The following is a 13349-nucleotide window of genomic DNA, read 5'->3' on the forward strand; positions in this document are numbered from 1 at the left end:
TCTGAAATTTATGAAAAAAAAAAGTTGCTCGTTTTGCCATTTTTTGAGACCCGTAAGGTTGCATGCCCAAGATCAGTATTTACAGCGGTTTAGACTCAGCATACGTCACCTGCGTCCAAACCGCTGCATTGTACAGTACAAGCAGAGTGGACGGGATTCTTAGAAATCCAGTGCCCACTGTGCTTGTTTTTTCCGCAGCAAACACTGACCTGCGGAGCGTCTTTCCAGACCGCAGCATGTCAATTGTTTGCTGCGGAATTGCCTGCGTCCTCCGTAGGGAGAACACAAACAGGAGACCGCAGCGCACTGAACCCTGATCGTGGGCACTGACAGCTGCGGTCTCCTGCGTTCTCTCTGAACCGTGGGCACACACCCGAAGTGTTTTCATTTTTCAGGATACCGGGTTGTGTGTGCTTATTGTTTGAGCCCTGAGCTGATGTTTTTACTCATACTATTTTGGGGTAAATATGATGTTTTGATTGCCTCTTGCATTTTATTGGTATATTGTGGCCAAAAAAACCTTAATTTTGGTGTTTAGATTTTTCTTCTCGTTATGTTGTTTATTGATTGGATTAATTTATTTTATATTTTGATAGAACACAGCAATATCAAATATGTGTTTTTTATCTTTTTAATTGCTTTATTTTTAATAAAGAAAAAGGGCACCCCCCCTTTTGCTCCATTAATAATAAAGCAATTAAAAACTTGTAACAAATGTACAAAAAAGGGAAGGTTTTTTTAAACTTTTTTTTTTTTTTTACTGTATCTGTTGGTGATCTTAGGAGACTTAAAGCTGTATGATTGCTTGTGTACAGCTTGTGTACATAGTACTGCACCAGCACTGCTATGTATAGTGAAAATCATGGTCTCCTATGAACGACATCTAAGGGTATGTGCGCACGTTGCTTTTTACCTGCTTTTTTGCTGCTTTTTCTTCTGCGCTGTTTAATGCCAAAATGGATGTGTTCTTCTATTCAAGCAAAGTCTATGGGAATTTGGGTTTCTTGTTCACACTATGTTGTTCAAAATGCTGCCTTTTTGTGGCAGAACTTTGGTCAAAAACTCAGCTTTGCAGTGCAAAACACAAATGGCAAAAACAATTGACATGTTGCTTCTTTGAAAAGCTGAGTTTTTGACCAAAGTTCTGCCTCAAAAAGGCAGCATTTTGAACAACATAGTGTGAACAAGAAACCCAAATTCCCATAGACTTTGCTTGAATAGAAGAACACATCCATTTTGGCATTAAACAGCGCAGAAGAAAAAGCAGCAAAAAAGCAGGTAAAAAGCAGGTAAAAAGCAACGTGCGGACATACCCTAAAAGCTGGCTTTCACAGGCGGATCGTAATGACAGGCTCTGGGGTCTTCAGTAGACCCCCAAGTGTCATGGCAACCCATCGGCGCCCACCGATCACGTCATGGGTGTTGATGGGAGTGTGGAATAATGAGCCCCCTGCCGGCGCATGTTAAATGCCGCTGTCAAAGATATCACAAGTTGTTTTTTTGCTGCTGTCTTGGCAGTAAAAAAGCTGCTTCCAAAAAGGAGGTTCTGCTGTTTTTTTTTGCTGCGATTTTTATTTGATTTTCATGTGTCACTTGTCTACAGTACAAGTAAAGCTAGTTCCATTCACTAGAAAAGGAGCAAAAACGCAGCCAAAAGGTTTGCTTTGTCATGCACCATTTTCGGGAGTATACGCGTACTGGAGGTGGACATCCAGACGCAGTCTACTACATCTGGGTGTCCGCCTCTATTAAGCTTATATTAAGCGTATACTCTCGAAAATGGTGCACGACAGATCACACAGTGACTCCGTCAACGCACACATCTGAATCCCATTTCGTGATGGGTTTGGTCGGAAGCTCCGACGGGACCACTGAACGGGGAGAGGAACGCTGTGAAAGCACCCTTAAGGCTGTGTCCGCACTTTGCGTTTTTACCTGCTTTTTAGGTGCTTTTTGAACTGCAGCGTTTTCATGCCAAAATGCATGCGTTTTGATTTTCAAGCAAAGTCTATGGTAAATGGGGATTTTCCTTTCGTCACGACAGCACCCACGAGTTGGTGTAAAGGGTGCTGTCGTGGACTCAGGAAAATCCCATAACCGGTAAGTAATTTAGTCTTTTCCTTTTGTCACGACAGCACCCTTTAAACCAACTCGTGGGTGCTGTCGTGGACTCAGGAAAATCCCATTACCGGTAAGTAATTTAGTCTTTCTTGTGCGCACTTTGCAGTTCTAAACGCTGCGTTTAATTTGCATAATTTTGGTAAAAAACTCAGCGTTCAAAGAAGCATCATGTTTTTGCCATTTGGGCTGCGTTTTTCTAACATTAAAGTCAATGAGAAGTAGCAAAAAGCAAGAAACATCAAAATTTCTGCGTTTTACCTGCTTTTTAGCAGCAGAAAATATGCGTTTTGCACTACCAAAACGCATGTGTTTATGACATCAAAATAATGGAATGATATGTTCCTTTACACACACACACACAGTCCGACAATTAAATTAATGAAAAATATTAATTTATTGATATTTTAGCCATATATGGTATAAAACCACTATAATTATATTAAATATAACTTTTTGCGTTATGATTTAATAAATTAGATTTGTTTTTATTTTTTTTCCCTTTTCTCATAGTGTTTGTATGTTAAAACTTTATTAATGTCTTTGTAATCAAAACGCATCTGACTTGGCAATGGAAAAGCAGGTAAAAAGCGCTAAAAACGCGGCTAAAACGCGGTAAATACGCACGCGTTTCGCATTTTGATGGTCAAAAGCAACTTTGGCAAAAGCAATTTCTGCCAGAGGATTCGTTTAGAACTGCGTCGAGGTAGTTGCAAAGTGCGGACATAGCCTAAGAGTTTTCAAATAATATATGACATTTTTTATTTCCCCAGCGTTTTTGAGCAATGCTTTTTTGTGCATTTTTTGTTTACACTTTTTTTCGGATGTTTTTCGTTTCCATAAAAAAAGAAAATGCTACCAAATTTTTGGGGGGCTGCAAAAATTATGAAAAAACATGCAAAAAAATCCTAGAGGTTTTCCTATTAACTTTTATTGAGAATTATTGAACGTCTGAAAAATGTGCAGCACTTATTTTAAACGCTCAGCGTCTTGGGAATTCTTGAAGCTCAAAACTTATATTCCACGCAAAAAAGGTGAAAAAAAAGAGTCAGTGAAAAACATCCTGAGGCCTCGTTGAAATTTTTTTTTATTGGATTTTTCAGAAAATCCACATCCCAAAACTACATGAGTTGGAAAAAAACAAACGACTTTTAAACGTTTTTTTTCTGTGTTTTTCAAATTTTTGGGTAATGGGGTGGGGGTTGTATTCTGTGTCTTTTTAGTCAGTGGTCAAATTTGGAGAATTATTTTTCAAGCAACAACGCCACAAAGTATTGGCTTTTTTTCTTATTTGTTTTATAGCGTGGAAAAAGAAGCCCTTCTCCTCCGCAGGAGGTTTCTGGACTTCTTGAGCTAAAAAAAACGAAAAAAACCCCCATTCTTTCCTATTAACCCCTTAACGTGAACTGATGTACGGGTACATCATTGCTGGGGCTAGTGCACTTGATCACCGGCATCGGCGCAATTTAAATACTGGTGCCAGAGATCAACAGCAGTATCTAAACGGTTAACAGCAATGGTTGTAGCTCTGTTCCGTATCACAGCCGCCATCTACCTCATATAGGGTGATTTCAGCTCCTGATCCCCCATAACACATGGGCATTGCTCATAAAGACCCCCGGGCATAATCGTTAGGACCGATGGGTGCCATGGCAGCAAGGGACCTGCCGAAGACCCCCCCATTGCTGCCATCTTGGTTCTGTATATGATGGGTTTTACAGGTGACTGTGATTTTGATTATAAACAGCAATACTAAAAAATATAAAAAAATAATAAAATAAATAATTAAATAAAAATTAAAAATCCTATTAAATATAAAGAAATAAAAAAAAAGTATTGGGTATCACCGTGTCCATAAAAGTCTGATTAATAAAAATATAAAATTAATTAACCCCGATAGTTACCACCATAAAGTGATTAAAAAAAATAAAAAAAATAAAAACAGCATATTGCTGGATTACAATCACCACTCTTCCTTAAAAAATTACGACAAAAAGTGATCAAAAGATATATGTGCCCCAAATTAATATCAATAAAACCGTCATCTCGTGCAAAAAAACAAACAAAACAACAATCCCTTGAGCAGCTCCGTCGACAAAAATAAAAACAAAAATGGGTACTTTGGGAGGTATCTACCTGAAAAATCATGTTCCCTGGTTATTTTTACCACATAATGAATGTCATAAATACAGACGCTTCTGTGAATCATGTTCCCCGGTGACTTTTACCACAGACGCGTCTGTGAATCATGTTCCCCGTTGATTTTTACCACAGACGTGTCTGTGAATCATGTTCCCCGGTGATTCTTTTTACCACAGACGCATCTGTGAATCATATTCCCCAGTGATTTTTTTTTACCACAGACGTGTCTGTGAATCATGTTCCCCGGTGATTTTTTTTTACCACAGACGCGTCTGTGAATCATATTCTCCGGTGATTTTTTTTTTTACCACAGACACGTTTGTGAATCATGTCCCCCGGTGATTTTTACCACAGACGTGTCTGTGAATCATGTCCCCCGGTGATTTTTACCACAGACGTGTCTATGAATCATGTCCCCCGGTGATTTTTACCACAGACGTGTCTGTGAATCATGTTCCCCGGTGATTTTTACCACAGACGTGTCTGTGAATCATGTCCCCCGGTGATTTTTACCACAGACGTGTCTGCGAATCATGTTCCCCGGTGATTTTTACCACAGACGCGTCTGTGAATCATGTCCCCCGGTGATTTTTTTTACCACAGACGCTTCTGTGAATCATGTCCCCCGGTGATTTTTTACCACAGACGTGTCTATGAATCATGTCCCCTGGTGACTTCTACCACAGACGCGTCTGTGTATTATGTTCCCTGGTGACTTTTACCACAGACGCCTCCGTGAATTGTCCCCCGGTGATTTTTACCAGAGACGTGTCTATGAATCATGTCCCCTGGTGACTTTTACCACAGACGTGTCTGTGAATCATGTTCTCCGGTGACTTTTACCATAGACGCGTCTGTAAAGCATGTATCCCGGTGATTTTTACCACAAACGCGTCTGTGAATCATGTTCCCCAGTGAGTTTTACCTCAGACGTGTCTATGAAACGTCCCCCGGTGACTTTTTACCACAGATGCGTCTGTGAATCATATTCTCCAGTGACTTTTACCGCAGACGCGTCTGTGAATCATGTTCTCCGGTGATTTTTACCACAGACGTGTCTATGAATCATGTCCCCCGGTGACTTTTAGCGCAGACGCGTCTGTGAATCATGTTCTCCGGTGATTTTTACCACAGACGCATCCATGAATTGCCCCCCGGTTATTTTTACCACAGATGTGTCTATGAATCATGTCCCTCGGTGACTTTTACCACAGACGTGTCTGTGAATCAAGTTCTCCGGTAACTTTTACTGCAGACGCATCTGTGAATCATATTCCCCAGTGAGTTTTACCTCAGACGTGTCTATGAAACATGTCCCCCGGTGATTTTTTTTTTTTTACCACAGACGCGTCTGTGAATCAAGTTCCCCAGTAATTTTTTTTTTTTACCACAGACGCGTCCATGAATTGTCCCCCGGTGACTTTTACCACAGACGTGTCTATGAATCATGTCCCCCGGTGACTTTTACCGCAGACACATCTGTGAATCATGTTCTCTGGTGATTTTTACCACAGACACGTCTGTAAAGCATGTACCCCAGTGATTTTTACCACAAACGCGTCTGTGAATCATGTTCTCCGGTGACGTTTACCACAGACGCGTCTGTAAAGCATGTACCCCAGTGATTTTTACCACAAACGCGTCTGTGAATCATGTTCTCCGGTGACTTTTAACACAGACGCGTCTGTAAAGCATGTACCCCAGTGATTTTTACCACAAACGCGTCTGTGAATCATGTTCTCCGGTGACTTTTACGTGTTAATTTACCTCATGCCTCACTGAGGTGGCGCTAAGATTGCAGGTTTTTTAATTTCCTTTACTTTACTGCACATATTCCTGTCAAAATCCCTCCTGAGGGAAGAAAAAAATGTAATGATATATCTTGTCATAATATATAAATAGATGTATAATCTCTGCAAATTATAGTAACTCTCATGTTTATCTACTGTTATCACACCTGCATATATTTAAAGCCTAAACACAATAATCATAATTGCGTCAACCAACTAAAACAAAATGGCGGCCATGAAGAGAGATTTGCGCCATCACTTTCCCGCCTCTTTCCTCCCTGGGATTCTCATAGCAACAGGATTCGAGAAGTCACTGTCCCGGAAAGCGATGTCACGCCTCTGATTGGTCAGCGGTATCAACCTTACCGTAGCTGATTGGTTGCCATGCTGCATTCCGGCTTGTGATTGGTGGATTCACCTATGCAATTCTCCCGCTCGTCGGTCCCGTTCTGTTGTCGGAATAGTCGGGAGTCCAGCGACATTGTGTCGTCAGAGGTTGTATCGCGACACAAGCAGTGATATATGCTATTAGAGATCCAGTGTAGGTTCATCTATTTCCCTACACCGTCTATTCATTTTTACTGTTTGTGGTAAAGCAGTGTGAAAGCAAAATGGCCGCCGTTATGGGAGGTGTCACCCAGCTTTCCCGACCTCCTGAAGGGCAAATGCTGAGCACTACAGGGATTCATCTCTGGTACTGGTGCAAACCAGCCAATCAGGGCCCTGGGAAGCCTGGCTGACAATCACTGCGGTTGTGCTTATTATGTGGGCTGTATTGGTTGTCAGAAGGGCTGTAGTGAGATCTCAAGAACCTACTAGAAATATCCCAGAGCATGAGCAGAATAGATATTCTGGAAGTTTGGGTGAAGTGACTGTGAGGCCTGTGGAGACCCCTGGGCATATTGTGAGGGGTCCACCGGGTTTTACAAGGGCTAATACTGCCATAATGATCCCACATAGGCCTAACATTAATACCGCCATTCAGAGACTTCAGACTACTGCCCCAATAGTACATCCATGTAGTGCCCGTGTCTTACTATCCAAATACTGACATACATGCACAAATAATGCCGCCACATTGCACCCATAAGACCCAAATATTAAACCAATAGTGTCAATGTAAAATGACCAATAATACCACCATAAAGTGACCTCAAACTACTGCCCAAATGGTAAATTCATATACTACCAATGTAATGTTACCTAAATAATATTGATATAGTGCACAAATAGTACTACCATATAGCACCACTGTGATACGATGGCTCAATGGTGAGCACTATATGATGGCTGAGTCGTGAGCACTATATGATGGCTCAATGGTGAGCACTATATGATGGCTGAGTCGTGAGCACTATATGATGGCTGAGTCGTGAGCGCTATATGGTGGCTCAGAAGGTGAGCACTATATGATGGTTGAGTCGTGAGCGCTATGTGGTGGCTCAGTGAAGACCACTATATGGTGGTTCAGTGGTGAGCACTATATGGTGGGTCAGTGGTTAGCGCTATATGGTGGCTCAGTGGTGAACACTATATGGTGGCTCAGTGGTTAGCACTATATGGTGGCTCAGTGGTTAGCACTATATGGTGGCTCAGTGAAGACTACTATATGGTGGCTCAGTGGTGATCCCTATATGGTGGCTCAGTGGTGAGCACTATATGGTGGATCAGTGGTGAGCACTATATTGTGGCTCAATGATTAGCACTATATGGTGGCTCAGTGATTAGCACTAGATGATGGCTCAGTGGTGAGCACTATAAGGTGGCTCAATGGTTGGCACTTTATGGTGGTTCAGTGGTGAGCACTATATGGTGGCTCAGTGGTTAGCACTTTATGGTGGCTCAGTGGTGAGCACTCTGGTGGGTCAGTGATGAGCACTATATTGTGGTTCAATGACTAGCACTATATGGTGGCTCAGTGATTAGCACTATATGGTGGGTTAGTGAAGACCACTATATGGTCGCTCAGTGGTTAGCACTATATGGTGGTTCAGTGGTGAGCACTATATTATGGCTCAATGACTAGCACTATATGGTGGCTCACTGATTAACACTATATGGTGGCTCAATGGTGAGCACTATATAGTGGCTCAGTAGTGAGCACTATATGGTGGTTCACTGGTTAGCACTATATGGTGGCTCAGTGGTGAGCAGTATATGGTGGCTCAATGGTGAGTATTATATGGTGACTCAGTGGTGAGCACTATATGGTGACTCTGATGCACTATATAGTGGCTCAGTGGTTATCACTGTATGATGGCTCAGTGGTTAGCACTATTGGCTCAGTGGTGAGTACTATATGGTGGCTCAGTTGTGAGCACTATATGGTGGCTCAATGGTGAGCACTATTTAGTGGCTCAGTGGTTAGCACTGTATGGTGGTGGCTCATTGGTTAGCACTATTGGTGGCTCAGTGGTGAGTACTATATGGTGGCTCAGTGATGAGCACTATATGTGGGCTCAATGGTGAGCACTATATAGTGGCTCAGTGGTTAGCACTGCATGGTGACTCAGTGGTTAGCCCTATTAGTGGCTCAGTGGTGAGTATTATATGGTGGCTCAGTGGTGAGCACTACATGGTGTTTCAGTGGTGATCATTACATGGTGGCTCAATGGTTAGCACTACATGGTGGCTCAGTGGTGATCATTACATGGTGGCACGTAGGACTGAACACTATATGGTGGCTTGGTGGTTGCAGAGCTGGGGTCCTGGGTTCAAATCTCACCAATGCAACATCTGCCAGGAGTTTGTATGTTCTCTCCGTGTTTCTGTGGGTTTCCTCCGGTTTCTCCCCACACCCCATAGGCTGATAAGGAATTTACTTGTATATTGCGAGCCCCAATGTAGTGAGCACTATATGGTGGACAATATCTGCAAGGAGTGTGAATTTGCTCCTCGTGTTTACCTGGGTTTGATCTGGTTTCCTCCCACACTCCATAGACTGATAGGGAGTTTAGATTGTGAGCCCCGATGGGGACAGTGATGATGAGGTCTGAAAAGCGCTGTGGAATTAATGGCACTATAGAAGTGAGTAAATAAAATGCTTACACAATTTCACAGAATGTCTCTGAAACGTGCGTGCAGCTTTGCTGGAGGGTCTGACCCCACACAACCTGTCCTGTCCCATAACACAAGGTGGGCCATTTATATGGATACACCTAAATAAAATGGGAATGGTTGGTGATATCAACTTCCTGTTTGTGGCTCATTAGTATATGGGAGGGGGGAAACTTTTCGAGATGGATGGTGACCATGGCGGCCATTAGGAAGTCGGCCATTTTGGATCCAACTTTATTTTTTCCAATGGGAAGAGGTTCATGTAATGCATCAAACCTATTGAGAATTTGACAAGAACAACAATGGTTTTAACGTAACTTTATTCGTTCATTAGTTATTTACAATTTTATGACCACTTATAAAATGTGTTCAAAGTGCTGCCCATTGTGTTGGATTGTCAATGCAACCCTCTTCTCCCGCTCTTGACACACTGATCGCAACACCGCAGAAGAAATGCCAGCACAGGCTGCCCTTTATCTGTTGTTTCAGATGCAGCACATCTTGTATCTTAATTGCCTTCAGATGACCCCAAAGATAAAAGTCTAAGGGGGGTCAGATCGGAAGACCATGGTGGCCATTCAACTGGCCCACGATGACCAATCCACTTTCCAGGACACTGTTCATGTAGGGATGCTCGGACCTGACACCCATAATGTGATGGTGGAAAACGGTGCCAGCCATAACAGCCAGGTAGTTAGCAACTACCTGCCTGTTACTCCTGAGGCACAGTGCAAAAAAAAAATCCTGGACCACCCCTTTAAATGTTGAGCAGGTATTTTTCTACTTGTAAATGAGTAAGATGATGTTAATACCCGGCGATCTTTGCTAATTTGTGATTCTTGCAGTATGAGGCACAATCAGGCTCGTTACCAGACACCCAAGACCATCACAGTTCACATGAAGTCTGGCTCCAAATCTCTCCAAGAGAACAAATTTAGGCTAAAGCGTCCAGTTAGTAAAGGGAATGAGTATGACAACCCTGAATCAAAACGGCTGACAGGACCTTGTCTGATCGTCAGGCGGCAGGAGATGGCAGCTTTCTTCAAGATATTTGGTAGGTTGTTCAGTATGGGTCTCAGTCATCTGTCACCAGAATGTTTTTATTATTTGCTTCAGCCAATCATCTTAGGGTTTATTCCCACCCTGTGAATATAATGTGGATTTTCCTCTGAGGTCTCCGCAGCTCATGCCACTAATACTGTGGATAACATGTTACCAAAATCCCCCCAAAACACCACTCAATATAGTTTTGCTGCTGTAGATTCTACCTTGGAGCGCAATTAAATAAGCTTTGTGTTTTATCCTAATTTGTCAGTGAATGGAAATGTGGCACCCCTGAGGCTTCAGTCGCCACAGGGTACTGCATCACACCAGGTGCGGTACTCATCCTGGGTAAGGAGGAGGTCAGTGCCGATCCGCAACATCCACATCCACACATAAGCCAGTTGCCCACTCACCGTGACGGGGTTAGGGTAGGGTCATTTAGGATGGTCACCATATCGTCTGTGGCCTCTCACCCACTAGCTCAGGGACTTGAGTCGGCGGGGCGACTGATCTGGGGAGCAGGAGCCACACTCACAGTTATTGAGTCTAGTCACCACCCGGAACAATGTGAGACGCAGGAGAATGCAGTCGCTGAGGGGAGAGCTCATAGATCCATCAGGACCTTCGCACAACTCAGGGTGCGGAGGCCTAGGCTGGTGGGCACTTCAAGGCCTGCCGGCAGAATCCGCCGGGTAGAGGATTTCAAGTCTTCTGGCCCACAACAGTGTTCAGGGCAAAGCAGCATATAGAGCCAGGAGCCGTGACCATAGGGTGGCCAATGAACTGACTCGTGCAGCCTGCTAGACGGGACGGGGAACAGAACCACCCCAAAGGACAGAGGTCCCTGTGTAGCTTGAAGTCAATGGGACTCACACAACAGAGCGCAGGGAGGAAGGACTCACTAAGTATCCCTCCGGCACGAGCCCCCTAACTATCCGGGATCGTCTGGAGCCCATCACAGTGCACTCCGGCGGTCTAAACACCTTAAACTGCAACCGCTGGGGCACGTGTTCAGTTGGTGATGCTGGCTCAAGGAGAACATGTCTTATGTATTCATTGTCTGATACATTGATATATCGGCACTGGTATACAGCTAATACGGCACCGTCTCTGAATATCCCAAACGAAGACTCCATTAGCAGTCTTCACCCAAATTCCTCCCTTGAGATCGTCTGATCCTTACGCGCCCTGCGCCTCCCACACTGGGGTGGACTACTACTCTCAACAACCTCCCTGGGGCCTAGCTCTACGTGTGGAGAGCTGCAACATCTGAGCTGCGCTACCATCCGCCCCAGCAGAGAGAGACCTTGTGCAGCGGCGGCCCCCACTATAGCCGCATACCACAAGTGGCATCACGAAAGACAACTACCCCCATCATCACGATCATCCCATCACCACCATTTTGATTGACACCGCGGGATGACGGAGCCGGGCCAGGCCACTGTGACAACCCAAACCCCCAAACACCGGCCTGGTGACGAGTACATCCCCGAGACCCCGCGGGTGCGTCAGAAACAATCAGTAGTAGTGATGGGCAGACCTGGACTGTAAAAGTCCGGATCTGCGCAGGTTCAAAAGAACCCAAGCACCGACCCCGAGCCCGAAGTTCTCAGGGAACGCCTGGTAACAATCCGGATCCGACCACCTAGGAAATAAAAAAAAAAAATCTAAGAAAATAAGAATAAAGCAAGTGCTGTATACTTACCGGTCTACGTACAGCTGTAACTCTGCTTCTGGGGCCGCTCATTATCTTCATGCATATGCACTGCCTCCCCTGCTCACCGGAAGTCCCGGTGTCTCTGATTGGTTGCAGTCAGTCACACAGGGTGGTGGTGCTGTCTGCCTGCAACCAATCCAAGATGCCAGGACTGCTGGTGGGCGGGGGAAGCAGTGCATATGCATGAAGATAATGAGCGGCCCCATAAGTAGAGTGAGCAGCCTGGAAGTAGAGTTACAGCCACGCGGAGACTGGTAAGTATAAAGCCCTTGCTCTAATCCCTTTCTCCCTTCTACCACCATTTTTAAGCATCTGATTTTGGTCTCCATAGACGTATATGGGGACCAGCATCCGGCTGGATATCCAGGATGAATTCTGGGCCTAAACCGGGTTTTTTTTTTTAAACCTGCTAGGACCCGCTGATCCCGAGTATCTGCAGGTCCGCCCATCACTATTCAGTAGCTTAAAGCGGTTGTCCAGTAAACATCTATATATTAGTAGGGGTATACACCGATACTATACAGCAGCTGCTATTGAAGAGAATAAAAGCCGTTCTGCAGCACTCAGTAATGGCTGCTACACATTGAATGGAGCTGTGTTATGCAGCTACGGTCCATGTGTTTATGTAGGATAGATCGTCAATATCCGATCAATGGGGGTCCGAAACCCAGGACCCCCACAGGTCAGCTGTTATAAGCTCCGGCGGAGGTGACATGTACACACACAGATCAGAGCTGTGTAGTGCGGCTCCAGTCACTGAGTTCTGCAGGACAACTATTCTTCTGAATAAGGAGCTTTTCTGTAATGCCGGGTGTCACACTGGTGACCTATCTTATGGATGTAGTTATCGATATAATCCGCCTGGTGAACCCCTTATAAACATGTCCAAAAAATATGTAATTAAATGAAGCAGTATTTATATGAAGTTTTAGGGTGCACTGGATAAAACATGCATTTTATATATCAAAAGCATCTTTCACCAGTAAAAACTGCATTGCAGTTTTTGTAAAATTTTGTAACATTTAAAAACAATTAGGTGTAAAAAAAAAAAGAAAAAAATCATGTCCCCAACAGATCTAGTTGACCCCATTGATAGAGTGTTCAACACAAAGGCTATAAAAGGCAACGGGGGGCAAAATGTTTAATGAAACCGAATAGCAACATTGTATGCATTTAATTAAATGAAACCCTTTACAACAAGAAATTTCTACTTTCAAGGAAGATATGTTATTTGTGTACCGTTCACCATTAATTTAAAAGTATTTTTATTCCAGATGACGACTTAATTCAAGACTTCTTGTGGATGGATTCTTGTTATAAAATAGCAGATAAGGTAAAATGACTGAACTATCAAAAGTGAGACAGGGTTTCTGGTAATAACTGCACATTTTAGAAGTTTGAACATGTAAAATATACCACACTGAGGCTACTTTCACACTTTCACACATCCGGTTTGAGCCGTGCGGCTCAATCTGGCTGTG

The 13349-nt window shown here is 43.7% G+C and overlaps 1 protein-coding gene across 1 annotated transcript in view; it reads left to right on the forward strand.

The window, feature by feature from the left end:
- The first annotated feature begins 6469 nt into the window (after nt 1–6469).
- Nucleotides 6470–13349, forward strand: part of SPDYA (speedy/RINGO cell cycle regulator family member A) — a 91282-nt gene continuing 84402 nt past the window's right edge. Inside the window, exons 1-3 of the mRNA XM_075337928.1 lie at nt 6470–6591; nt 9953–10161; nt 13143–13201. Of these exons, the coding sequence (XP_075194043.1) occupies nt 9954–10161; nt 13143–13201 (267 nt within the window). The 5' untranslated portion in view covers nt 6470–6591; nt 9953. The remainder of the gene's footprint in view (nt 6592–9952; nt 10162–13142; nt 13202–13349) is intronic.

The sequence above is a fragment of the Anomaloglossus baeobatrachus genome, chromosome 3, assembly GCF_048569485.1.
Source record: "Anomaloglossus baeobatrachus isolate aAnoBae1 chromosome 3, aAnoBae1.hap1, whole genome shotgun sequence".
Taxonomy (NCBI): domain Eukaryota; kingdom Metazoa; phylum Chordata; class Amphibia; order Anura; family Aromobatidae; genus Anomaloglossus; species Anomaloglossus baeobatrachus.